The following is a 26,780-nucleotide window of genomic DNA, read 5'->3' on the forward strand; positions in this document are numbered from 1 at the left end:
AGCCACAGAGACATGAAAAGGCAGGGGCCCCGTGTAGACTCAAGGCCTCAGCCCTACCACGGAATAATTGCCGTGTGCAGACACTCTTCTGAAATTAAACTAGCCTTGACTTTCAGAGAGCTCTGTGGCTGGGGGAAGAGGAGCAGTGGGGAGGAAGTAGACACAGGGTTGCACTGGCCTCAACCTGGGGTTTTCCATTTGTCACAGCCTGATGTGCAGACCCCCCTCTCTTAGAATTATCCCGGGAAAACTTCTCTCCCAAGACTTTTCAGTGACATGTTGGTCCAGAAACAAATTTAAGGGGAGAGTATTAACAAACATACCGAATTCTGCACATGGAGTCAGTTTCATCCTCATGAATTTCTGTTTCCCAAGCCAGCAGCCCCTTCCTGTGAGCTGACTGCGAGCGGGCAGTGTGATTCACAGCTCAGCCTGCAGAGCGCCCTTTCCTTTCCCTTCCTTCCTGCCTGCATCCTAGGGCGTCGGTGTCTGTCACGGGGCCTTCCTTTTGAATGACTGTCAGCACATGCAGGTGGCATAAGTGGAAAGACTGTGGGGCTGACCCCTGAGCTCTTCACACAGCACACCTGCCTCAGCATGCGCAGTGGCAGAACTGACAAAGCAGGCAACTTAGAGCTGGTGTGACAGCTTCCAGGGAGAATATTTACAGAGCAGACTAATTAATGAGCCTACTCAAGGCACATCCGTGGTTTGGATCTTCCAACACTGTGAGCAGAAAAACAGTGGTGAGCCAGTGTTCTCCCTAGAAAGAGGGATTCTGGAAAAGGAAAGCTAAAGGTGGTCCAGTTGTTAGGATCATACACTTCCATAGGAGCCGATGCTGCTTGATGCACCGATGCCGAGCTGAGAAGGGAGAAGTGAGAGGTGCAGTTGGGACATAGACTGGGGCTTAGGACATAGGTGCAGAAGACAGAAAAGCAAATTGTCCAACATACCAAACATACTAGTTTATTGTAAAAAACAAAAATTTATATATTCCTACGAGAAGGTCCCCGAGTCTAAAAAAACTGCAGAATCCCCACTAGTTCCTGAGATGCCAAGACAATTACCATTTATTAGCCTGACTGACCTTTGAGGACTAGTATTAGCATTCTCAGGGGCTGGGAGTAAGCGGCCTTTCGTGTGTTTATAGATTTTGCCATCATAAGAAAAACTAATGATTACCAGAAGTGGAAAGAGGAAGCCAGTAGACAAGAAGCCATGTGAGGCTTTTAAAGCGGCTTTTGACCAGGTTCCACAATAAACTTCACTCTTAATCATCCTGCTTAAGCTTGAGAGGTTTCCTGTCACAAGGAGGGGACTGGCTGAGGCGAGAGATAGAGGACAGCCCAGAGCCCGGCGCCAGAGGTGGTCCTGGGGAGGACTGATGTCCATCAGCTGCAGAGTATGTAAGCGAGGGAGAACTCAGTTTGCAGATGACACTGAACTCTCTGAAGTACTGGGCTGCGGAAATTGGGGTGTGAGTGGCCGGAAATGGACAAGTGAAGGTTCTCTTATTTTAGAAAAAAGCACAAGGGCTCAAGCTTACTGGGCAGCTCCACAAAGGAGATGAGGAATCATTGGAGAATATCCCCAAGGAGAGCCTAAGGCCATTATGAAGGCAGTTCATAATGAAACATGGAACAGCTGACTTCTACAAAAATAACTGTACACTTGTACTTTAACTGTGTCAATTCGTTGTGGTTATTTTACTTTGAAAAAAAAACTGTACGTTTGAGAAAGGTCAAGGGCCACTCACATGACTGATGAGGAGGCTAGACTAAAACTTCTGCAGAGATGGAGGGTGAGGCTTACTTACAATGAGAGCTGATAAACCATAAACTAGAAATAATATTAAATATTAGAGGAAGAAATCCATGGATGCCTGAGAGTGAGGGTCGCACGCTTCAGAAGAAACACATTGTGATAAATTTGTGGCTAGTAGACCCATAGCTAGTGTTTAAAGGGAGGCAGGACGCTTGGGCTAAAAGCTCGGCGCTGGGACATTGCAAAGGGGACTGCTTTTTTCTCAGAATGTTCCTAGTTGTCAAAGGCACAGATGGGTGCAGCCTGGAGCACCATTTCTAGGGTCCTTGAATGCAGTGCTAGAGAATTTTTTCACTTACACACCAGCATTTTCCAAAAAGGATCAGAGGTGGCATATATATGGACTTTAATGAGCAGTGGGAATGAGAAAGGGAGGCTTAGGAGAGGGAGCAGATGAGAAGCCTGGCCTTCGGGTCCCCCGTCCCATGACCCCATTTCATCATCAGGTTAGACACTGGCTCCCAAGGAAGAAAGCCTACTGCCCAGGGCTCTCAGTAGTGGGGTGCAAAGGTCCTCCACCCCAGCAGGTACTGACAGGGGATGGCAAGCCATGGAGGGCACTAGCTATGTCACCAGCTTAAGTACGGCCACAGTGGTCTAAGGCTGGACTCTGATAGAGAATGTACTCACTGCCTTGGAGGCTCATCAACGGCCAAGGACTTGCCCTTCAAAGACGCAATTTGCCCCAAGTACAGAGCCCCAAGTAATCACTAGATCGTCTGTCCCTCCTAAAAATGTCAGCCTTGGGCCACACATGGCCAGTCAGTCCTGCATAGCCAACAGGAGGGCCCAGGGGCCACCACAGGCACCTGGGGGCTACATGGGGTCACACTTAGGAAACTTTAGAGACCCCATATTCTACCCAGGAGCATAGTCTGCCCATGGGGCAGGCCGAGTGAGGGCCTGGCAGGGCTCTGGCACTCACAACAGGCTTGGGTGGACAGTCCTGACAGAGTACGGACAAAGTGTCTGGGAACTGATACCGTTTCAGTGTGGTGTTGTCCAGCAGCACAGTAGTAGGAAGTCAGAACGATGGTAGCAGCAAGTGTGACTGAAGATGGCCCTTCAGGCCTGCAGTAGCTCTCCCTGCTGCCCAAAGAATACAGGGATGAAGTGACTCATCCAAAGCCAGGTGGCCTGCCCCAGAGCCCACTCTCACCCAGATGCCCCTGGGAAAGCTCAGCCATTCTCAAGACCGCAAGGTGCCCACCAAGCTGAGCTGCCTGCATCCTTTGCTCCAGGCGTCCAACGTGGGTCATTGGCATCTACAGTAATTAGAGGCCGAGAATAACCTTTCGCCTTTCATAGGTGGCATTCTCTGACTCCCACTCAACACTGCTTTCCCTGCTCTGCCTGTGCCTTCCTGCACATATCAGTGAGACCACAGGCATGAAGGAACTGAAGAGAGGCAGCGAGAGAAGGAACCAGGAGAGTCAAAGAGAAAAGTCTGTAGTGAACCAGATCAGAGCTCATGCAGGCACGAGGCCGTGGGAAGGGAGCGCTCACGCCCAGCAAGGCAAGGCCCACACACCATAGCTGCTGGCTCTGGGGCTTGGACGACCCATTGGCCTCCGCACCACAGGTCCCCATTACAGACCCACTTTGCACTTCTGATGTCATCAGAATACAAAGAAAGCGTGGTCACACTCTAGCTGCTCTGGGCCCTCCAGAGAGGGCTCCAGCACCTTGAAGTTTGATGGCTGACAAATTGAGTGACAGGCTAAGAGGCCTCGAGGAGGAAAGAAGAGAGTTGGTGCCTGCCTTGTACTGGTTACGACAGAAGGAACCGAGAGGAGAAGGAGAGGGAGGTGGGAAAGACAGCAGCCCAGGGGACAGTGCAGAGCCACGCCATGGTGACCGCTCCCGCTAATCGGCCACTATGTGGCCTCTGAGTCTGTTGGATACCCAGTGGGGGACAGGGAGTGAACTTGGGTGCCTCGGGCTTATGTCCCTAATGTACAGAGTGCTTTCGCCACAGGGAACATGCAGGGTATTCACAGCAGCTTATGGGTTAGGGGCGAAATAAGGGACAGAAAGGAATTTTTTCACTTTTAAAGTAAATTAAAATTACACTTGGAAAATTCTGCAAAGAAATTGGAAACTTGCGTGTTATGTCTGGAACACAGTAGGGCACACCAGTTGTAATGGCTGATATTCATGTTTTGGACCTCCAAAAATGGAAAATGGCCATTTCGTAGGGTCTCCCAATGTCACCGTAACGGGACCCTTTGAAGCCGAAGCCCAGGAGTGAAGGACTATCCATTTATAGACCCAGGCCAGGCATCGTGTGAGCAAGGATCGTGCCCAGAAACGATTATGGAATGAATGAGCAAGCGGGCAGACTCCCATCTCCTCAGGCTGCAGTGCCAGGCCACCCTCCTGTCAGCGTGTTGCTGTCTCTGGCTAGTTCCAGCTTTTCTCGGCCTCGGGTTAACACCATGTTTTTTTCCCTTCCTCATTCTCTCCCCCTGCCCACCCTCTGGCCCAGGCACTGGGGACTCAAGGTTGGCTTGCGTAACAGGTACTAGCAGGCATTTCCCCCTCCTGGGACAGGATATCCTGGCGCCCTTCAGTCTCTCCCTGACTGTTTTAAACAGACCGGAGCACAGGAAAAAACCTAACTCTAAAATTAGCAGCATGATAGAAGAAAGGCACATAGCTGCATTCTGTACTGTTTGTCAATGAAACAAGTCTAAACAGGGCCAAATGCATTTCCTTTTTGGGCAAAACAGACCTGTTGGGAGTAATGGTCAGACACCAAGGGGAGAGGCAGCCTGTGGAGGCAAGAGGGACCATCTGAAATGACATGGGCTGCCCTTCAGTCCTTCTGGCTTTTTCCATTAGCCTCTGCCTGTCTGATGGTTTTTTTAATAGAGACTGGTCCAATCTTTCCGGAGGTTGTACAGGCCTAGAAATACTCAGGAGAGGACCACAGTACCCCCGCTGCCCCCACCTCACCAGGCCCGGGCCCCTCAAGAGACCTTTGGCAGCTCCCCACTCCCAGGGTTGCTGCAAGACAACTTGATTTTAGTTTATGGAGCTTCCCCCTGCTTTCTAATTTTTTCAAAATGTTATTTGTAAACAGCACTATCTTGTTCTACAATTAGGGTTTGCAGGAAGTAAGATGTCAGTTTCACACAAACCCACAATAGTTCTCCAAATAATTCTAAGTGTTTCAAAGAAATTGCTTGAGAAATACAATGACTGATTTGATTATCTTGCTAGGAGTTATTTTTCAGATCAAGAACTGTTACTTTCATTTCCTTAACACCACTAAAATACCTGTTTTTAATCTAGCTTTTCCAATCATGTTTCAAAATCTTCCACCCCCTTCTTAAAGGGATAGAGTTTCAGATAATCTCCCGTGATGTAGACAAGCGGTTTCAGTGAGACAGAGAAACTGATTCTGTTTTATAGCTGTAAGGTCATATGGGTACTTTTCTTAAACATGTTCCTGTCGCTTGGAATGTCCAAGGTTTTACCCACAGTCATGGAGAATGGGCAAAGGCAGAAATGATCTGAGATCCCATTCCCCCTGCTTCATTAATTCTCAAAATCAGTCCAGGGAGAGGCAAACTTCATCTCTGCCTTGAAGTTGGTTAAACCGAGGTATGAATTGGGTCACATGGTTAATAAGTGATCGAACCAAGATGCAATCCAGTCCCTTTCATGCCAAACCCTGTGCTCTCCCCTGGTCGGCCCTCAGCTACCCCCTCCCAAATCCATCTCGTGTGGGGAGGTGACCAACCCAGGACCACATCACCTTCTGTAAACAGGGCAAAGGAAGGGCTTTCTGATTCCCACCAAGGCGCTTGCAGCACACAAGCCTCTGCCAGTATGTCAGCCTCATTCTGGAAATTGTATTTCTCCAGAAGGATAAGGGCCAGGATTCATTGTTCTTAGAATGATACACTTCGGACTTCCTGCCATTTCTTCTACTGGGTCTTTTGGAACTTTACCTTCAATACTGAAATATGCTGCCATTCCCCACCAAGTAGGTTGGCTGCTAAGGCACCCACACTCTGGCCACTTCAACAGTTTCTGTCCCTTTTGAATCACTGACCTGACTTTTTCCCAGGAGGCAGCGGAAAACCTGCACTTCCCCAAGTGTCCACGATTAACCCTGAGCTGGCCAAAAGGAACAGAGGTTGAGGGAAACCGGCAGAGCAGCCCTCCTGTATCTGGGGGTGATAGCGCCTCTATGGCCACCATGGAACCTCCCAGAACAATTCCATTCATCATTCATGATGATACCACTGTTCTCACCCTTCCAAGACAACAAGGTGGGCTCATGCCCTACCCCATTTCACCCTACAGTTGCCCGCAAAGGCTGTGGTGGTTTCCAGATTTTTCTGAAGAGGCTCACTTCCTGATGTCCCTGGGCCTGGCTGCTCTGTGGCTAAGCAGGGCTACCTCACCTCACCTTGCATGGGCTCAGACAGGGTTCACCCCTCTGCCCAGGGCAGGCTGCTTAACGTTCCTCCTGGCTGCTACGCCCTCTCAGGAGGTTGTGAACCCTGGCCACCCTCCACATGGGCTGCAGGAGGACAGAAAATACGAGATGCCTAAGACTCTGGAAGGTAGAGGATGTCACCTGCCTGCCAGCACCTTGTCTCAAAATGGAAAGGGGCCAGGGGTCACGGCTACAGATATACAATACCAGTGCTACTTGCATTTTTAGTGCCCTCCCTGCTCAGCTCCCCATTTACAGATTTCTATCTCATTTCTGCTTACAGTGACAAGTGGGGTGACAGGTGGGGAAAGAGCTTGACCCATGGGGTCACCATGACATTACGAAGCCACAGTGGGCCTTTCAACCCCAACAGGAGCTGAGGGTGCTACTGCTCTGCCTGCCCCTCTTGGGGGCCCAGAGGTACTTACTTGCCAGCTGGAACGCAGCGGCCATGGCCTCCTCCCAGCACTGGGAATCAGGCAACATCAGGGGCAGGCCCATCAGCCCAAGGATGAAGATGAGCTGGCCTGCCGCGAGGGCCACTGTGGCAACCAGGTTGCAGGCTCGCATCATGTCGAACTGCACTGTGAGGGGCGGAGAGGGAGAAAAGGCAGCAGGTCAGTGCAGAGCAGGGCCCCTCTGGGCTGGCGCTCCCTCTCTCCTGGGGCTTATTCCTCCGTCTGTGCTCAGAACCTGACAGATCTCCCTCCCCCGCCAACCTGGGCTCTTTGTACTCTGCTCCCTCTACCACACCTGGTCCAGGAGCGAGGCACAAGGGATATGAAGCACAGAGCAGCGGGAGGACAGAGCAGCCCCGTGGATGAACCTCAAAGGCGAGGGGCAGTGGCTATGCCATCAAGAGGAGAAATGACTTCCCCATGTTCTAGGTGCCCCAAGTCCCACAGGAGCGCGTGCGCCTGCAGTCAGACTCCTTCCCTTCGGTCCTTCCAGATTGTTAAAGTGGTCTCACCACAGCCCAGTGAGGACTGCCGGCCTCCTGCCTGCCCCCACCCCCGACCCCGCACCCAGTGTCAGGCTGCAATGCTGCGATTCATTCTCCATACCGCCAGACAACATATTTAGTGCTTGCGGAGCCCAAGCAGTGCCACTTCCTGCCACAGAGGGTGTACTCCTCTTGCCCGTTTTGTATCCCGCTGCTTCTTTGCTGTCCCTCTGTCATTCAGAGCCTGAAGAATCTCACCCTTCCAGCATCCCAGGCCTCTTCACAGTGCCTGCTCCAGCCTGCGGGTGGTGCCACTAGCTCTGAGGCCAGGGTGGATGAGGCAGGACTATAGCAGAGACCCCAGCTACTGGGAGGTCAGAGCAGCTTCTAGAAGGAAAGTCTAGCACCCAAGGAGCATGAGAGAGAGCGTGCACAGGCCACTAGACGAATGACAGTTATCACTGAATGAACTTTCTCCTTCCTGAGGCGAGCTTGATGGTGTAGACCAAGCTGCGTGCTGTGGGTTCTGCTCTCGCTCATTTTTCTCAAAGGTACAGTCGCCTTCCTAGGTGGGCTCCACTCCGTGGTAACTGAGCTCATGATCTATAGTTTTCAGAGTAACCACAGAGACAACTGCCATCTCCAGGAACCCTGACACTCCTCTCTGACCCTTTACAGCTTTAGGAGACAGGAGGCAAGGGTGGCACAAAGTCATGGGAGGGCGCCCCAGAAGTGTGAGCAGGGCCAGGCCTGGTGAGACTGCGAGTCCAGAATTCTGGGGAGAAAAGAGCAGAGACTAGGCGTTCCAGAGAATGGCAGCAGTGCTCTTTGAGGTGGCACCGTGTGCTTCTGCTCACTCAGGTCTGAGATTTCCTCACCTCCCCCAAGGCTGAGGATGTCAGCTCAGGCTAAGCCCAGGTTCAGGCTGATTTGCTAGAACCTTCCTGGCTGCTCACTCAGTCTTCATGGGCCACCCGGAGGCACAACCGGCGGCCTGATGGCCTCCTGTCAGGATGGGGTGAGCCCAGACGCTTCCTTTCTGCTTTGCTTGGGAAAAGTAGCTAACTTCCCATGGAGGCTGCTGTTCACCATGCTGTGTCTTCTTCACATTTGCTTTTCTTTGCAATTATTTTTATCATTTATATGACCATACAGAGGCTCTGCTTCTCTAAAAGATGGTGGAATTCGGGAGGTAGAAGTGACCTTAGAAACGAGGGTGTTAAACATATATGGAGGTTAACAGCGCAGAGAGCAGGCTGCTGGCTTTGCAGCCTGGCCCGGAGGAGTCTGTCCAGTCTCCTGAGCTCAGCCTTGCAGGCAAGGAAAGACTTGAATGAACTGCTGGCCAAGGAAGGGCGTGGCTTGCAGTGGACACGAGAGCCAGGGGATGGCCGCAGGGAGTATGTGTTGGCATGGTGAGGCCACGTGACCAAGGCTACCAGGAGCCAGGGATAGAGTGCCAGGGACCCCAGCTGTTCCTTCTCCACAAGATGCCTGCTGCCCTGCCCACCCTGTCATCCTCCTCAGCCCAGCTCCATCCTTCCCGGTGGCTCTGAGCATAGAGTCCATGCCACACACTCCAGCAACAGCTCTGTGGCATCTCTACCCGACAAGCCGCCATGCAGGGGCTTCTGGCCAAGTCACTGGGTTCGTGTGGTGTTGAAGATGTCTAGATGGTACAAAGGATGAATCAGTGATGCCTACAGGCCCGCCGCTCTGCTTGACTCTGCTCTCTAGGCCATACTCCCTTCCCGGCCACCCAGAGACCTGTCCTGGCTGGCGTCCACCATGCCTGGGCATTTTACACGTTCTTGCACTACCTATATACAACATAGCCTGGGCAGCAACACCTGAATTTTAAGGAGTCCACTGAGGATATGGCATGAATGTATTCTAGCCGGGCAGCATGTGGTACAACTATATGTCCCGACCCAAAATTCTATTTGCCTGCCTTTTGTGACACTCAGGCCACCCTTCCAGCCAGTCACCTATGGATGGGGCAGGGGACTCCCCTCAGGAAGTACTGGACTCCAACCATCTGCCCAAGATTTAATTATGTTTATTCATGATGCACCTCACCAGAAGAACTTCGGGAGCCTGACAGAATGCATGAAATGGGGGAAGATGAAAAATGGCAGAGAAAACAAGGACCAGAGTAAGACTAACCCTGGACTTAGGTTGTAAGATCTCTTCGGGAGCCAGAGCGGGGACCTCAAGTACCCTGAGTTCCCCCATCCAAACCTCACAGAGAAGAGCCACCTGATCAGTAATTAAAGTCAGAAACACTGCACGCTGCCCAGTAAGCATCCTCTGGGACAGGACCCAGCATGATGTAGGGACAGCTGGAGAACCTGGACTGGCTCCCATGCCCCAACTCAGCACACTGAGGATGTCCAGGGCTCTGACCAGAGCTCAGAATATTGGGCAATGGCCCCTCTCGATGTTTGCCACAATGAACGTAGAGCAACTCTTGAGCTTCATAACGGGATTGCCAGGACCTCAGGCACAGAGCGGGCAGGATCCTGTCTGCTGTCCCCAAGCTGCTGCCCTGGCTGCCTATCGTGATGTCTGGAATCTCTAGGACAACTTGGCTCTCTGAGCAAAGCAGGATGAGTGACATGTGACAAGGGACATGCCATGCTCCCTGGTGCCCCTAGGTGGGTGCTCGGAATTGAACTCTGACTCCTGCCAGGACTGTTAGCCCTATAACCCAGACCCCATCTCCATGTCACTGCTGGATGATGTGGAGAGTATTTATGCAGAGCCAACGGCATCATCCAGGGACATCTTGCTCCTTCCTCCCAATCTTTGTGCCTGGCTAGATCGGAGGTGAAGGCTGAGCTGGGGTTTCGCATGAGAGTTAATGAGACTGGGCCGGGTTTGACATAAGGGCAGCCCCAGCTCCAGACCACCAGGGCCGGGACACTGACTTGCTGCTCTTTGTTCACGTTGCATTCAGTTGCACAGAGCCGGTGTGAAGTTGGCTCACTTTCCTCAATTCAGTCTCGGTCAGAGAAGCTTCTGTTGACATTTCCCTTGTTCTAGACAAATATTTGATGCTCAGAGATTCATTAAAGGTCAGCTGCCACAAATGTCATGCTAGTGGCGAGAGGATATTTTAAAAATTGGTCAGGGAGCTTATCAAGTGGTCAGGGAGGGATGGCAAACAAGGGCAAGTGAGTGGAGCTGCTCAGGACACGAGACACGTGGCAGGGTGGGAGAGAGGCAAGGGCCATGCTGTGTGGGGGTCAGAAGGACCCCTGTGTGTCCTCCTGGCCTGAGGTGACCAGGCCTCAGCATGGGGACAGAGGAGATGGAGGAAACCTCAGGCTGGGGGAAGGGGAGAGGTGTGGGCCTTGCAGAGCCCTGGCTTTCATGTCTCCTTGGGACAGTCCCAAAACCAGAAGAACTGCTCTCGAGCAGCAAGTCACACAGAAACTCAAGTCCAGCTGCATTTATCCAGTTTCCCATAGGCTCCTGAGTTCTGAGAGCTCATAGAAAATTCTGAAATCACTCATGCACTTTGATCTTTTAAAGAGAGATTTTTACTCCCTGCTCTCGAAGTAGGAAGGACGGACGGTCAGAGCCACCCTACGACGGAAGACCCTCCTCAAGCTACAGCAAGGGGCTCTGAGCGCACAGAGCATTGTTACATGCCCCCAGGGACCTCATAGCCCAGCCACTATGCTTCCCACAGCGTCATCCACCCTGGGTTCCCTTGCATTTTTTCGGAGCCCATGGCAGTTGGGGACAGTCACACACTGAGCACATCACATGTGGTACTGCTTGAGGACTTTGGGGGCCCCCCCCGACAGCATCTAACAAAGACCATGCCGCAGCCTCATGTATATCACATTTCCTAAAATACTAGCATTGTCTTCAGAACAGATGAGACCTACTTGCAAGTTAGACCCTCAGCGGTTTAAAGGGTCATCAATTTAAAGGGGAGACCTTTGTCCATCAACCACCAGGAATGTTTAGATGACAAGCATCTTCATACTAGAGAACCCTTCCCTCCCATGGTCATAAACCTGACTACTTTCAAAGTCAAGTTCCCAGCTTCCAGAATAGTGGTAGACCCAGTGCCCAATGTGACCAACCAGGGCCCAAGATAAGGCAGCGAAGTGGATGGAGTTAGGGCTCTGCCCTCCTGAGCCGGCCTCTGCTGCTGATCAGTGGTCCCACATACGGTTAGTCCCGGTGAATCTCCCCCTGCACTGCTCACCACCTTAACCACTCAGACAACTGTGGAAGGAAGTCAGAACTCAGCCACGTGTTCTTAAGCTTCTCGTTTATTTTTCTTATTAACGATCTTAATTTCCACCAGGAAAATCTATTTTCCTTGATTTGGTTAATGCATCTGTCTTTTAGCTATGCATAATGGCAGAGAAAAGCCCAGTGCTGCATGAGAAAAACTCTTTTCAGGAAGGAGCAGAGGCAGGTCTGGGCTGAGCAGGACTGACATATGCCTGTGGCTCACCAGGAGAGGGTGGACATGGAGCTCGGGGCCTCCCCATGTTCCCCAAAAGCCAGTGTTACCCCTCACCTGTCAGCAAACACACAACCTGTGTCTGCCGAGGGCCGTGTAGGGCTAGTAGGCTCTGCCCACTCTAAAGGAGACAGAAAACAGAAAAGAAAACAGACTTACGTTTGACAGTGCCTCTTGACTCCTGGAAGCCTGCCGCCTCGGAGCCCCAACCCAGGGCCTCGCAGTCCCGAGCATCTGCCTGTCCCGGCCTGGCCCCGGAGCTCGGCCCGCCCCGGGCCCTGTCCACCAGCCAGCAGGACCTCCACAGCCCCACACTCCGCTTGCGCCCGTCCTCCAGCGTCTGGTACACCCAGTTGGGGGTGAAGGCTGCTGCGTTGTTGAGGACGAGAGAGACCAGGGCCACCAGCACGGCTGTGGCCACCAGTTTCTGGACAGTCATCGCTGACTGCCGGTGCTGTCTGCTTGTCGTGGAGAAAGTCCCAGTCCTGGTCAGCTGCTATGGCCAGGGAGAACTGAGATGCTGCTAGAGACGGCTAGAGGACATCACCGTTCATTCTTGGAGGGTCGGGAAGGCCCGTGTGACAGGTGCAGGGGAGCCCACCTAACGGTCCTCTTTACCCTCCTTCCTGCACCTGGAACAGGGCCAGGCCTGAGCTGAAGGCAGCTGCTTGGCCCATCCCAGGGAGGCAGCAGGGCACCAGCAAGAGTCCAGTGTCCTGAGTGCGCCGTCTTCCTGGGAAGCAGAGGCCCAGGGACGCTGGAAGCCTCTTCTCCCCCACGCGGGAGAACAGAGGGTAACTGAAGAAGAGAAGCAAGTGTCAATGTCAGATCAGCCGGGCCTCAGTTTGCTGACAGCACCCCTCAGAGCAAAGCCAGCAAGGTAGCTCTGAGCCGGGCTGCGGGGAACAGAGTGGGTTCAGAGGCCTCTGTGCTGCCTGAGCCCCTGCCTAGTGCCTCCGCCACAAAACAGCTGGTCCTGGAAAGCAGAGAGCCTGCTGCAGGGAAGTGAGCGTGCGTGAGCGCGCACGCATGTGTGTGTGTGTGTGTGTGTGTGCGCGCGCGCTTGTAGCCACAAGTTCGTTTTCCCCCTGTCTCTCAGCAGAGAGGAAATGGTTGTTTTTGAGGCTGTTTTTGGTGAGCTGGAGGGCGTAGCCAACTGCAACAAATAGCTGCCGGCCACAGCAGCCAGACACTAACAGGATGTGTTTCCTGATAGGAAAGGCAGGGGGGCCTTCTGAAGTCCTGCTCCCGGACCCTCCTCCCTGGCTCCTCCCCATCTTCCTTTCCAAAAGGGAGGGCCCGGGATGCTGGCCCAGAACAGACCCACGGTCCCACCTGTCTGTCTTGGACACAGCCAGCTGAGCATTCGGGTACCGCAGAGCAGCTGAAGGGACAGATGCTGCCCACAGTGCTTCGGGCAGTCTCCTACACTGGGCCTGGACCTGGGGCTAGCGGCACGAAGCCAGGGCAGACAGGGTGCTAGTGACCAGTCATCTATCCAGCCCTCAGTCATTCCCCCAGCACAGAGGTACTGCCAGACCACGACGTGCCAGGGCCTGCCCTCGTCACAGGGAGATACAGCTTGGGGAAAGGGCAGTGGAGAACGGCTGGGTGTGATGGAAGGGCCCCCTTAGATGGGCCTTCATTTCCCAGCTCAGACTCTCTTGCTGCCTAGATCTGGCAGGTCAGGGGCCCCACGTGGAGAACTGCCAGACCAGGGCATTGGCCCTGAGGTGCAAGAAGATGGGGCTCTGGACATGCCATGCAGGGTGTGAAGGAGAATGAATGTGGTTTCTGGCCTGGGCTGTATGCTACTACTGATGGCAATGTCGATCCGCACAGCTAATAAGGGACCAAGCCCTTCACTGTGGCGTGCCAGGTGTACCTCGTACAGAGCTGTTAAGCTACTGGGGGCTTGGGTAGACCTTCATCTGCTCTGCACAAACTCCTCTGAGCCAACAGAACAACACAGTGGGAGGGTCTGTGCCACCACCTCAGAGCACAGGGACGTTCACCCCAAAGCAGCTATGAACGAATAAAAAGGCACTCGCGTGTACCTCGGTAGGTGAAAATGCATTTAAGATGTTATGAGGTGAAACCCCTGGGGATCCAGGTAGTAGCGGCACCTGCCCTTGCCTCTTTCCTGTCTTCTTGTGCTGTCCCAAGGTGTAGGGGGTGAGAGGACCTCAGTGAGAGCACAGGTGGTTCTGGTCTCCTCAGCCATTACCTTTCACCTCCCGCTTCTAGAGCTCCAGAGAGTTCCCAGCCTGTGTGGACGCCAGGCAGGGGCCCAGCAAGCCCTAGAAGCCCCGGCCTGCAATGCTTTCAATCCTATGTTTGTACGGGGCCTATATGTACAGCTCGCAAGGCGAGGTTCCCCATGTCACCAGGCCTATGTTCCAGAAAGGCAGGGGTTCTTTGGAGAATCATGGGTCCTGAGAAACATCTCTCCATTGGTTCCCTGAGGGATTTGACCTATTTTAGGATTTTTCCCACTTTCTCTCTTTCCTTAGCTTCTGCCAGGAGAAAAGCCGCTCTTCTCCCTGTGATCCCATTCCCTTGGCACCTGGAGCTGGGTGGAGGAGGGTCCGGTGTTCCTGTCCGCCCTCCTTGTTCCCCCACACGGCCCCCTTTTCTAAGGAAGACGGGCCAGGCGTTCAAACACTCTTGAGTTCCTGAGCCCACAGTGCAGTAGATAGAGGCCTTGAAAAAAAGTTTTCCCAAGTCTCCATTAGATCAACTCCCCTCCTTATTTATGTAAATCACTATCTTAGGTACTCTTTAAATGGCTAATTTCTGGTAAAAAGCACATGGTTTCAGAAACTGGAGTATCTGCTTGTTTATCCCAGAAACAGCCAGAAACATCCAGCTCTCTTCACAGGCTGGGCAGGGAGGGGTTTGGGACCCCCACGAAGTCCTCGGGCGGCTCCTTTCAGGTCATCAGGCCCTGTACCCTCAGCCATTTCTCCAGTTTCTGGCTCGTGGCAGCATGGAAAGCAGAGGGGGAGGGTGTAGGCAGCAGACCTGGTAGCTGAACTTGAGTTAGGACTGACCCCGTCCTCAGAGGACTCCTCCTCCATGTCCATTTGTCTATCCTGTGACTGTGAGGGTCCCATAGGAGAATGGAAGCCAGGCCATGGGGCTCTGCTCCCTGAGCCACCCAAAGGACCCTTCCTGTCCGTCAGTGTTCTAGGTCTTGGGTCCTGTCATGGGGTCCCCTGTTCCCGTACATGGACAAACGGGAATGTTTATCTTAGAGCAGAGAAGCACAGGAGATTTGGCCACAGCGCGTATGCAGCTTGGTAGAACAAGAAGCTGTTCATCTTCCGGTCACCCATGCTTTGACAGGGTCTCCACAGATTAGGCCCGAGAAGAGCCTGATGCTGGTTCCGGCAACTTCTCAGAGGACAGGGCTTTCCAGAAAGTGGGGCCATTTTCAGGCTGGCCCCTCAGCTGCCCCATCTGCTTCTTGCATAGGCGCCTCTCCGAGTTGATGAAGTGCAGATGTGAGTCCTGTCCAGAGACTGGCTTGGACAACAGGAAACTCTCAAGACTTGGATGGAGACTAGGCGGTGTTTACTTCTTGGAATTTATGTGGGATGCACAAATCCCAGAAGTGCACACTGGAGCTAAAGCTGCCCATGGAGAGAAGAACAGGAGCTGTGCACAGCATTGATACTGTGCTGCTGGCTGGATGCAGAGACCAGCCGAGGACAGAGCCGGGGCCCCTTGGTTCTACACTCGGGCAGTTCTGCATTCAGCTGCGTGGCAAGGCACCCGCCCCCACTGCGATTCACTCAGGCAGCCTCAGCACAGCAGGGATGCCCAAGGGTATGCTTCCAGCTCCTGCTTTTTTCCCCGGCCCCCATTTGGTGGAGACTTAATTCCCAGGGCAGAGAGTGATGTGAAAATAGCCAGGCTTTTCAGTGATCTGGGGGACAGAAAACTTTGTCCACATGGTATGCCCAATGCTTTTATCCCAGAAAGTGACAAGCCCAGTCAGGTGCCTGGTCCTCCATCCTCCACCCCCAAGAGCGCTCGATGCTGGCCAGACATAAAGCCATCTGCATAGGGAGACACACAGCCCGGCTCTGCCCACTGGGAAGAGTTGTGAGATGCGGTTCCCAGATTTCTCTGCTTTTTCAGGTTGCTTTCCACTTTAACTGGGTGCAGATATCAGCCATCTGCCTTCAAGACAAGGCAGAGGAAAGGGAGACAGAAGAGGCCATCCCCAGCACTCGTCCTCACCCTCACACTGGTCTCTTACACTGCTGGCATGGAGTATTTTAAAGAGAGTTCCAATCCTGTGAAATCGTTTGGCAAGGGAGAATAAAAGGCCCCATGTCTAACCAGTGCCTTGCACCACAGACCCGGGAAGGCCCGGTGACTCTAAGCCCCAGACCACCATCCGCTGCCCTGCCTGGCCCACGCCTGCTCTGGGGCCCTGCCTCAAAAGTGTCGAGATGTGTTTAAAGGAATGAGAAGTCTCCGAGGAGCAGTGGTGACTTTCCATCAGTTCTGCACATGGAAAGAGAGAAGTTATATAGAATTGACTAGAAAATGGGTGAGAGCAGGGTGTCTGCTTTGAAATTCCAGATCTGATCTTGGACTCTCTGTGCTCACTGTCATTTCTAGAACCTGTAGTATTATGGAGAACCTTGTTCACGGGGTCTGAGTCCGCCCCCAAGACCCTTGTGGCTCTAGGGAACCCCCGCCTCAGCAGGGGCAGCGTCTGGGCTGCATACAGATGTGTGCTTCTAGACAACTGGCTTCACACCCACGGTGCTTCCATGTGCATTCCAACCAGCATGTGAGGATGAGAGAAAGACAGGCTTCGATCTTCTGCTTATCATAAGGAAGGGAGTTTGATGCAGAGAAGGCGATTTCTTGCCTGAAGGCAACGGTTGAATAAGGGGCAGAAGGGGCCTGACTCTGCAGACCTCTGCCACACTGCTGGTCCAGGGCAGGAGACAGAGCTGCTACCCCAGAGCTGGGAGGGTTTTAAGGCTTCTGCTCTCTCAGCCCCTGTTAATGATCGAATTCCAAGGGAGAGGGCCGGAGTCTCCCTGTGGCTTTGACAAAGCGGGAGGCCCACCAGTGGCTCATGTCCCAGAAATTACTTACTGGTCTGTGCTGCTCAGTGCTGTGGGAAGTCCCAGTGTGAAGTCACCAAAGAGGATTGAGCCCCATCAGGCCTCTTTCACCAGGGCTTGCCTCATACAGGCCATGGCCGCCTGGGGCTGGTTATTGCTAAAACATACCAGTCACCACTGCGCTTTCGTCTGTCCCTCAGTAGCCACATGTAGTGAATTTTAAAAAGTTCTAGCAGGACCTGGATAAAGCCAAAAATATACAAAAATACACATTTGCTTCCGGGACAGGGCACCTAGATGTGTAGCATTTGGACCACAGACACCACAATGATTCCATCCCACTGGGCAAACGCCTGGCCTCGGTTCTGGTGCTTCCCGTTTCTGTTCACTCTGATTCCATCTGTGCTGGGAAATCTGAAATGAGGGCACCCATTTATCCCAGAGTCACCCCAGGTCCCCCACACTCTGAACTCAACTGTGGATCACAGGGCGCCTGGGCCCCGCCAGCTCCGTCCTCTCAGAAAATGTCACCTTCCCTCATCCATCCTCAGGCAAGGCCATCAGGAAATGCCTGCAGCACTGCATGTGCCTGGAGCACTCCCTCCCTCACCAGGACCTTCGCTGAGCCTCTCAGAGGAGGCTGAGCCAATGAGCGGAGCCTCTTGCATTGCTCCACGGAGGCCAGGTGGGGAGCAGCAGCCCCAGCCTACCTGCTCCAGGGGCTGCCTTGGCTGAAGCTGGGCCCAGGGGAGCAGCCAGGAATGCAAGAAGAAGGACCCGGGGGTCTTCTGTGTGTGAGTGTGTGCTTGTCCATACCTGTTGCCTGTATGTCAGGGTGCATATATGTACATGTGTGCCCAGGGACACATATGTATAAGCATGTACGCACGTGCATGGGCTGCAGGTTTTATGATAGGAAGAAGTCTATTTGGTAAATGGCAGATGATGCAGTGAGCTCGCTTTGCCTTCATGCGTGGAGCTCACACTGAGATGTTTGTTTGGGAAAGGCCTGGGTCTGAGCTCAGGGCAGGCAGCGCCAGGGCCGATGGGCCTGGGGACGGCCCAGAGGAGGGGTTAGAGAGCATTCTCTCAGGCAGCCCATTCAAGGACACTTGAGTTTTGTGGAGGTGGCCGTTCAGGGTCTGAGATCATTTCCAGGCTCACGCTTAGCCTGAGACCTGCCGAAGGGGTGGGGCAGGAGCACAGTGGGCCATTCAGTTGCAAGGAACACAAATCTAGGTCAGTGTCAGGGGGAGAGAACACTCCAGAAACCTTACAAGTGCGCCTCTTTGTAAGACTGGGTGCACCCAGCCATGTCCCCTGGTGACACTGTGGCAGCCATGTGCCTTGGTGACACTGAGGTGCTCTCGGAGGTGGACGAGGAGCACAGGAGTCCTGGGGACCTGCAGAGGCAGCTCTTCCTTCCCATTCCTCAGCATGCTCCTCAGGCCCCTGGACCTTCGCCTCCACCTAGCTCTGGGACAAGAGGGGCTGCCCTTGACCTTCCTGTGGGTATGGTAGGTGTGGTGAAGATGAGCCAGTGTTTGCTGGGCAGATGGACCTACTGAGGCAAGAAAGAGACATGGGCTTTTGTCAATCTGCACAGAAGGCTCTTCTCTCTCTTAATGGGACCTGTCCATGGTCGACTGGAAGCCTGGGGCTACGGGAGGGAACCAGGGCTCCTTAGGAGCAGGGGCCATGAGAGGCAGAACACCAGGCATGGGACCCAGGGGACATGTGTGTTTTCTTCTGGAAGATGACGTGGTTCCTGGCTTGCCGTGTTGCTCTACGGGTAGAGCCATTAAGCTCCCACACGTCCTCCTCTTTGATGACCACAGGTGTCTGCACTGTCTGGCAATGGTCTTGGTGGGGCCTGAGGTTGAGGGGCTAGAAGCTAACAGAGCTGCATTGTCCTCTGCCACAGTGAAACCGTGTGGGAGAACATGGCACGCGTGTGTGTGAAGACCCAGCGGCTGGACGTAGCCAAGGTGTGCCTGGGCAACATGGGCCACGCGCGTGGAGCCCGAGCACTGCGGGAGGCTGAGCAGGAGCCAGAGATGGAGGCCCGCGTGGCCATGCTGGCCATACAGCTGGGCATGCTGGTGAGTCAGAAAGCGGATGGAAGGGCCTCCTGCTGAGAGGGAGCTCCTCACTGCTTGGCCAGCTGGGCTCTGGGGCAGAGGCCTTAGCCATGGTGGTGAGGTCACTACTGGCTTTCTCGGGGAGGCGGGCTGGGGTGGGGAGCGGGAAGTCCTGCTTGGCCAACCTCGGAAGAGAGGGCGTGGTGTGTGCCTATCTGGGCCAGTCAGTTTCAGGGAACACAAACCCTCTTGAACCAACTTAAGTCAAAAAGGGGTGTAAGGCCAGTCTCACCTGTGTGGGGTCGCCTGCCTGTCCACTGCACATTTATGGAGCTTATTGACCGTTGTACCCCAGGAGGTCCAAAGAGGCTGATAAAACATGGGAGGCAGAGGCTGAGTTGGTGGGCAGGGTGAGCATAGCTCAGATGACCCAAGGCCACATGGGGGCTGTGGGGGATAGACCCTCTGAAAGGAGGGCAGGAGTCACCCACATGTCTGCCACAGGGAGGATCCGAGCACACCCGAGCACAGCCCTCGGCCCCTGGTCTGTAGGGGTGAGAGCAGGTCGCTCTGAGGACGCTGCATCAGGCGGGGTCTCCTCCCTCGTGGCACACAGGGACATTCCCACTAGACACAGGCCTGAGTGGAGTCAGCTCTTTCTAGGGACGGGGTTGCCACACTGGCATGTGGCATTCATCTTGTACATCTCCAAACATGTCCTGAAATGTCCATATGTCCTCAGTGTGTTATGCATCTTTGTCACGGGCTGGTTGATGGCATGTGCGGCACCCGCGGTAGGCAGAGCGGTGACTGGGCTCATGTGTGTACTTGCTTCTTCAGGAGGAGGCCGAGCAGCTGTACAAGAAATGCAAGCGCTACGACCTACTCAACAAGCTCTACCAGGCCTCCGGTCAGTGGCAAAAAGCCATAGAAGTCGCTGAACTCCATGACCGTGTCCACCTGCGCACCACCTACTACAACTACGCCAAGCACCTGGAGGCCAGCACCAACTGCAGTCTAGCCCTCAACTAGTGAGCAGGGGCCCCTCTGGATTTGCTTTGGGATGGGCCCTGGTCGCCTCTTGCTTTTCTCTCCTGCCCAGTGAGGTAGCCATTGAGGTTTTCAGAGGAAGATTCTAGACGGAGGAGCAGGTGGTGACCTCCTCAGTGGGAGGCTTTCAAGGGGAACTTGAGTTGTTGCTGTAGGAGAACCTCATTTATGGGGCCACCACTCCACCTGGCCTGGCTCCAGATGTTGGGCATGTTAAGGCAAATCTTCTCTGAGGCCTGGGATCAGCTGCTAGTGTTGCCACAGCCCCAATCTGGCATGGTGCCACATATGGCAGTGCTAATGGTGGCTTCCAGGGGCCCAGCCACAGCTGAGCCCTCTCCAGGGCAGGCCCATAGCAATACAGAAGCCCCAGTACCTCCCAACAGTGAGTCCATGGGCCGCAGAGCTGCGGGCGGGGGAGCGAAGCGCTGGCCTGTTTCCACGCGGTCAACACCGGGACTGAGACGGTGGAAACCAGCTGCTCTTTCTCTCCTCTCGCAGCTACGAGAAGTCAGACACCCACCGCTTCGAGGTGCCCAGGATGCTCTCGGAGGACCTGCAGTCCCTAGAGCTGTATGTCAATAAGATGAAGGACAAGTGAGTGTCCCTCCTAGGCAAGGGGCTGTGGCAGGCGGAGGCTGGGATTGCATATGGGGGGCCAGGGACCTGTGGCTGCTTGGGAAGCCTCTTTCCGAAGATTCACGTGTGAGAGTGTGAAGCATCCTTTCAGTCCTTCAGAGTGGGTCCTCGGGGTGCCAGGCGGAGGCTCTTCCTCTGAAAGAAGTTCCTGCAGACCCCAGAGACCTCACTCTTATCCATCTAGCTTCCATGTCTCCTGGCTGCTGGTCATGGGAAGTGCACTATGAGGGTGTCGTTTGGGACCTGGGGGCTCATTTCCAGCAGGAGTGGGGACCTGAGGGAGAACTTCTGGTTATTCGCAGGACCCTATGGAGGTGGTGGGCCCAGTACCTGGAGAGCCAGGCAGAGATGGATGCCGCACTGCGCTACTATGAGCTGGCACAGGACTACTTCTCCCTAGTCCGCATTCATTGCTTCCAGGGCAACATTCAGAAGGTAAGGTACATTCCAGGAGTCAGGCCTGTGGGGGGCGGGGGTGTGGGGGGTGGGACGGGGGAAATGAGCCAGAGCCAGAGTCCCCGAGGCCTCTCTGGTATCTTTCTAGGCTGCTGAAATAGCCAATGAGACTGGAAACTGGGCTGCATCCTACCACCTGGCCCGGCAGTATGAGAGCCAGGAGGAGGTGAGACAGGCAGTGCACTTCTACACACGGGCTCAGGCCTTCAACAACGCCATCCGTCTGTGCAAGGTAGGGGGCTGCACGCACCACTCACGGGACAGTGGATGGGGGCCCGCAGCCTCTGATGGCTAAACCCATTGGTGGAAAATGGTGTTTCGTTACCGTTTCCCGCATTCCATTGAGATTTCCAAACAGAAAAGTTAGAGAATTCTATCATGCGTGTCACATCCCACACCTGGGACTGTTTCTACCACTCTGCCTGCCGCATGCATCTCTACCCCTCCTTCCCCGTCTCCTCTCTGATGGTGTTTGTAAACCACAGAGTTGTCACTGCGATGATACCTAGTATCCAGGGCTCCTGAGCCCACACTGAGGCTGGCTCATTGCTTATGGCCTCGTAAAGAGGCGGCCCTTCACAGGAAACTGTTGGACGTTCTACATCCATAAAAATGTTCCAGCCCAGCCCCTCACCTCTGGAAAAATCCAAAATGTGGAAAGCCCTCACATCAGATAGTTCCTATAATGTTCTGTATAACAGGAAAAGAAGGAAGCCTCTGAAAATTCTGGTACACAAACCTAATAAGACATTATGACACTTGCTGGAAACCACGATAGTATGGATCAGCGCATGTCACACGAGGGAGGTGGGCCCCCCATGGCACTGTTCACAGACCCAGCAGGAACCCCCTCCTCCCCTCAGGAGAACAGCCTGGATGACCAGCTCATGAACTTGGCCTTGCTGAGCTCCCCCGAGGACATGATCGAGGCGGCACGCTACTATGAGGAGAAGGGCAAACAGATGGACAGGGCGGTCATGCTGTACCACAAGGTAAGGGGCTGGCCCTGCCCTGGACCTGAGGGGGCACAGCACAAGGGGGACTTACCTGTGTGCAAGGGGACCACTCAAGTGGTCTTGGAGCCTGGGGCTCAGGGTAGCTGCTCAGAGTTCCCCTGCTGTCCACAGGCCGGCCACTTCTCCAAGGCCCTGGAGCTGGCCTTTGCCACCCAGCAGTTTGTGGCCCTGCAGCTCATCGCAGAAGACCTGGACGAGAAGTCAGACCCTGCCCTCCTAGCCCGCTGCTCGGACTTCTTCCTTGAGCACAGTCAGTATGAGAAGGCGGTGGAGCTGCTACTGGCTGCCAAGAAGGTATTGGGTCGGCGGGGTCACTGTTTCCACAAACACAGTGAACGCAGCTTTACTGTCTCTCCTGATTACAATTTCATGAGGAAGGCTGTGGCTCTGGCCTGCCTGAGGTGAAGCGGCTGAGGACAAGCTCACCTCGTCACAGCCGACCCGAGTGTGGACTCACTGCCCATTTCGCCAGTGTCTTCAAATTCTAACTAGGGAGTTTCGCTCATCTTGTTTGTGTGTGGTAAAGTACACATAACGTGAAATTTAAAATTTACCCTCTTAGCTGTTTTTTAAGTGTACAGTTCAGTAGCATTAAGTACATTCACATTGTCATGCAACTAACCTCCAAACTAATCTTGCCAAACTGAAACTGTCTCCATTAAATAATAACTCCCCTTCCATCTCCCCCAGCCCCAGTGCCCTTCATTCTACTTTCTGTCTCTATGAATTTGACTGCTCTAGGGTGTCATATAAGTGGAATCATCCAGTTTTTGTCCTTTTGCGACAGGCTTATTTCATTGAGCATTATATCCTCGAGGTTCATCCATATTGTGGCATATTGCAGAATTTCCTTCCTATTTAAGACTAAATAATATTCCATTGTATGTATAGACCACATTTTGTCTATCAATTCATCCATAGATGGACACGTGGGTTATTTCCACCTTTGGTCTATTGTCAATAATGTTGTTATGAACATCAGTATACAAATATCTCTTCAAGACCTTTCTTTCAATTCTTTTGGTATTTACCCAGAAATAGAATTGCCAAATCATATGACAACTCCCTTTTAATTTTTTGAGGAACTGCCATACTGTTTTCCACAGTGGCTGTACCATTTCACATTCCCACCAACTATGCACAGGGTCCCAATTTCTCCATATTTTCACCATCGCTTGTTATTTTCTAGTTTTTGACAGTAGTCATTCTCATAGGTATGTGTACTAATTGTTTTTAAAGTAGAACAAGTCCCCTTGATAGAAACTAAATGGAGATATAGAAAATTGTTAATCATAAAAATCAGCCTATCTAAGTGGAAAGATCTTTCTTCCTGCAGCCAGAACTATGCAGTTCTGTCCTTTGTTACTGAGTGATACAGGAATTCTTGAACAAATGAAAAGGCACCCACCATGTTTTTGGTTAGAAAGACCCAACAGATATACATCTGATTCTCCCTAAAGCAGTCAGTCTCAGACTTCATCTGACCCCAGGAAAAACACCACAGAGCTTTCTTCAGCTAGATAAGTGTATTCTATAGTTTCACAGTGAAAACCAGACAAACCAGAATAGCCAGGAAAAAATCTGGAAAAGAAGACTAACAAGAGGTGATTAAATCTCTCAGATCATAAAGTATATCAAAAGTAGAATAATGGGGGCCTGGCGCTTGATCGGGCCTATAGATCAGTGGAAAATATTAGAAAATCCAGGAGTAGAACCATATATGTCTGCACATTTAGCATGTGATGCAGGAGCGTTCACAACAATGGAGAGAAGATGAATCATTGGGGTTGATGACAACCAGGTAGCCACTGGGGGAAAAAAAGTTAAATCTTACTCATCTCCTATGTCCAGGTAAATTCCTGATGGGTCGAAGATTTAAGCATATCAATAAAACAGCAGTAGTTCTACTAGAAGCCGTGGTGTATCTTACTTACTGTGCAGTCTTAAATGAGGGAAGGCATTTTAATTTAAACCTGAAAGCCATAGTAGGAAAGACTGATCAATTCAACCAAATACAGATTTGAAAATAGTACATGGAAAAAACACCATAAACAAAGCAAAGATAAATAATAACATGGAAAAAATATATATCCCGAAAAGCTAATTTTCTGAATATGTACAGAGTTCCTATAATCTAGTAAGAAAGTTACCAAAGACTCAAAAGGAAAGAACAAATAATATGGACGGTTTATTTTTAAAAGGAAACATGGATGGTTCCTGAAAGTTAGATACTCAGTCTCACTCATAATAAGAGAAATACAGATCTAAACTCAAGGAGATTCCATTTTTCGTGAATTAGGCTCTTAAAGGTAGATTGTCATGGGAAATAGATAAACTCAGGCTGTGGATGGAAACAGCCTGTCACAAGTAAAGTTATATCTCCCTAGACCTAGTACTTCTTGTCCTCAGAATTCGTCCTAAGAACACATTTATACACATCAGACTGGCAAAGGGCTGTACCAGCAAGACAAGCACCTCCATGTTTGTCAGCAGGATGAGTTAAATAAGCTGTGGTTCTCAGTACAGTGGAGTACTGGGCAGCTATCAAAAAGAAAGTACAGCTCCTTCTATACTGAGATGGAATCGTCTCTAAGACATAATTCTTTTTTTTTCCCAAGACATATTCTTAAGTGAAGAATATAACTTTTTTCTTAAAATTTTTAAAGAAAATTAATTAAAACCCTCAATTGAAAAATTTGAAAAGAATTATAGAAGGAAATTTCTTTTCCTTTTCCTCCCACAACAAATATAAGATTCTTTTGAGCTCCACATTTCCTTCATTGCATTCCAGAATGTTCATAGCATGAGAGAAAGTCACGTGCCACCCCTGAGCCTGGCTTCCTCTGAGGCGGCAGGTGGGAGAGTAACTGCCCATCTCGGTGTCTGTGATGCATTCCCAGTATCAGGAAGCCCTACAGCTTTGCCTGGAGCAGAACATGACCATCACCGAGGAGATGGCCGAAAAGATGACTGTGTCCAAGGACTGCACGGACCTGTCCGAAGAGTCGCGGCGTGAGCTGCTGGAACAGATCGCCAACTGCTGCATGCGCCAGGGCAACTACCATCTGGCCACCAAGAAGTACACGCAGGCCGGGAACAAGCTCAAGGTGAGCAGGCCGGTACAGTCTCTTGCACCGCCTGCAGGAACATGTGCCCGCAGCAATGATTTTCCATTTGTCCCGAGTTTAACCCAGCAGGGGTGACCTTTCCCAACCCAGGCTCTGAAGGGCAGAGTCCTGAACTTGCTCCTGGACCCAGCAGGTGGTGTCTGCTGCAGCGGGGCAGTGAGCTTCTCACTCTATGAGCTTCTAGCCTGGTCCTGGCTCCTTCTCTGTCTAGGCCATGAGAGCTCTGCTCAAGTCTGGGGACACGGAGAAAATAGTGTTCTTCGCGGGTGTCTCGAGGCAAAAGGAAATCTACATCATGGCCGCCAACTACCTGCAGTCCCTGGACTGGCGGAAGGAGCCGGAGACCATGAAGAACATCATTAGCTTCTACACCAAGGGGCGGGCCCTGGACCTGCTGGCTGGCTTTTACGATGCCTGTGCCCAGGTAGAGCCCCTCTTTGCAGTTCTGGGGGCCTCGGGGCAGGTTGTGGGCTTTCTGGTCCTGAGAGTTTCATTCACACAGGTGGAGATCGATGAATACCAGAACTACGACAAAGCCCATGGGGCTCTGACTGAGGCCTACAAGTGCCTGTCCAAGGCCAAAGCCAAGAGCCCCCTGGACCAGGAGACCAAGCTGGCTCAGCTGCAGAGCAAGATGACGCTGGTGAAGCGATTTATCCAGGCCCGCAGGTGCGTTCCCACAGGAAGGCGGGAGGCGAGGTGCACTGCGCCTCTAGCCCCCCAGGGTGGGGGGCCTCGTGGAGCTCCCCAGGGCCCTGCTTGCACCTCCTGGCTCTCCAGCTCCCTTACCCTGCCAGGGACCAGACCCAATTTCCATTTCCAATGAACATTCTTCAAAGGAGCTCCCTGGATGATTAGACAGGAACACGAGGGGCGTTGCTATTGCTTCATTCATGCCTGAGCTCCTCTTGGAGGTCCCCTCAGAACCTGGGCACGCTCTTGGGAAGATTGTTCCAAAAACAAACATTGAGAGAGAAATCGGGTGATGGGGTGTGAGCAGGGGTGATGGCAGATCTGGGTCAGGAGAGAGTGTGTCTGAGTGGGGCCTGGAACCTGCTTAGCTACGTACAGGGCCAAGCAGGGTGGGTCCAAGTGAAGGAGCCATTGTACCCCCGGGGGTGGTGGGGACTGTGGTGACCAAACACATGCCCATCTCTACGGAGGTGGCTTGGGGGCCTGTGGGTAGGAGGCTCGGGCAGCACATTTTCTCTGTTTTTAGCAGAGGCCACAAATCTAAATTTGTACGTGACACCAGTTTTTATCTCTTGGCAACTCATCCAGCTTTTCCAAGAGCCCACTCTGTAGGCAGCAGCTCAGCTTCTGCCTAAACCAATGAAAGCATTTTTCTTATCTGAGAACAGGCTTTCGAAAGAAGAGTTCCAAACATAGTTTGAACACTTGTGCAAAGTGAGGCTCTTTAAAGGGCACTCTCCATTCAGATGTGTAAGATCTGGAATATCTGCTGAGCCTGGGCTGCAGGAGGGAGAAGGGAGGAGATTGGGAGGCAAGGACCATGTAGCCACAGGGCAGGGTGTGATGGAGGGAGGGGAAGGGAGGGACTCATGAAGGCCAGAGGGCAGTCTGCCTGGAGTGGCCAAGCCAGGG

At 52.7% G+C, this 26,780-nt stretch overlaps 2 protein-coding genes across 4 annotated transcripts in view; one reads left to right on the plus strand and one right to left on the minus strand.

Annotated features, from left to right (window-relative positions):
* The window catches only part of TMEM204 (transmembrane protein 204), a 19,346-nt gene extending 6,140 nt beyond the window's left edge, over positions 1-13,206 (minus strand). The window contains exons 1-2 of the mRNA XM_006913979.3: positions 11,872-13,206; positions 6,709-6,864 (exon numbers count right to left, since the gene is read on the minus strand). Of these exons, the coding sequence (XP_006914041.1) occupies positions 6,709-6,864; positions 11,872-12,151 (436 nt within the window). The 5' untranslated portion in view covers positions 12,152-13,206. The remainder of the gene's footprint in view (positions 1-6,708; positions 6,865-11,871) is intronic.
* IFT140 (intraflagellar transport 140) overlaps positions 1-26,780 on the plus strand; it is an 88,111-nt gene that overhangs the window by 53,458 nt on the left and 7,873 nt on the right. For all 3 annotated transcript variants that reach the window (XM_025048241.1, XM_015591122.2, XM_025048242.1), the window contains 10 exons: positions 18,730-18,907; positions 19,727-19,917; positions 20,438-20,533; positions 20,878-21,010; positions 21,120-21,263; positions 21,895-22,023; positions 22,159-22,341; positions 24,948-25,154; positions 25,387-25,599; positions 25,678-25,844. In XM_025048241.1, coding sequence (XP_024904009.1) covers positions 18,730-18,907; positions 19,727-19,917; positions 20,438-20,533; positions 20,878-21,010; positions 21,120-21,263; positions 21,895-22,023; positions 22,159-22,341; positions 24,948-25,154; positions 25,387-25,599; positions 25,678-25,844 — 1,641 coding nt within the window. The remainder of the gene's footprint in view (positions 1-18,729; positions 18,908-19,726; positions 19,918-20,437; positions 20,534-20,877; positions 21,011-21,119; positions 21,264-21,894; positions 22,024-22,158; positions 22,342-24,947; positions 25,155-25,386; positions 25,600-25,677; positions 25,845-26,780) is intronic.

Source organism: Pteropus alecto, unplaced genomic scaffold (assembly GCF_000325575.1).
Source record: "Pteropus alecto unplaced genomic scaffold, ASM32557v1 scaffold44, whole genome shotgun sequence".
Classification (NCBI taxonomy): Eukaryota; Metazoa; Chordata; class Mammalia; order Chiroptera; family Pteropodidae; genus Pteropus; species Pteropus alecto.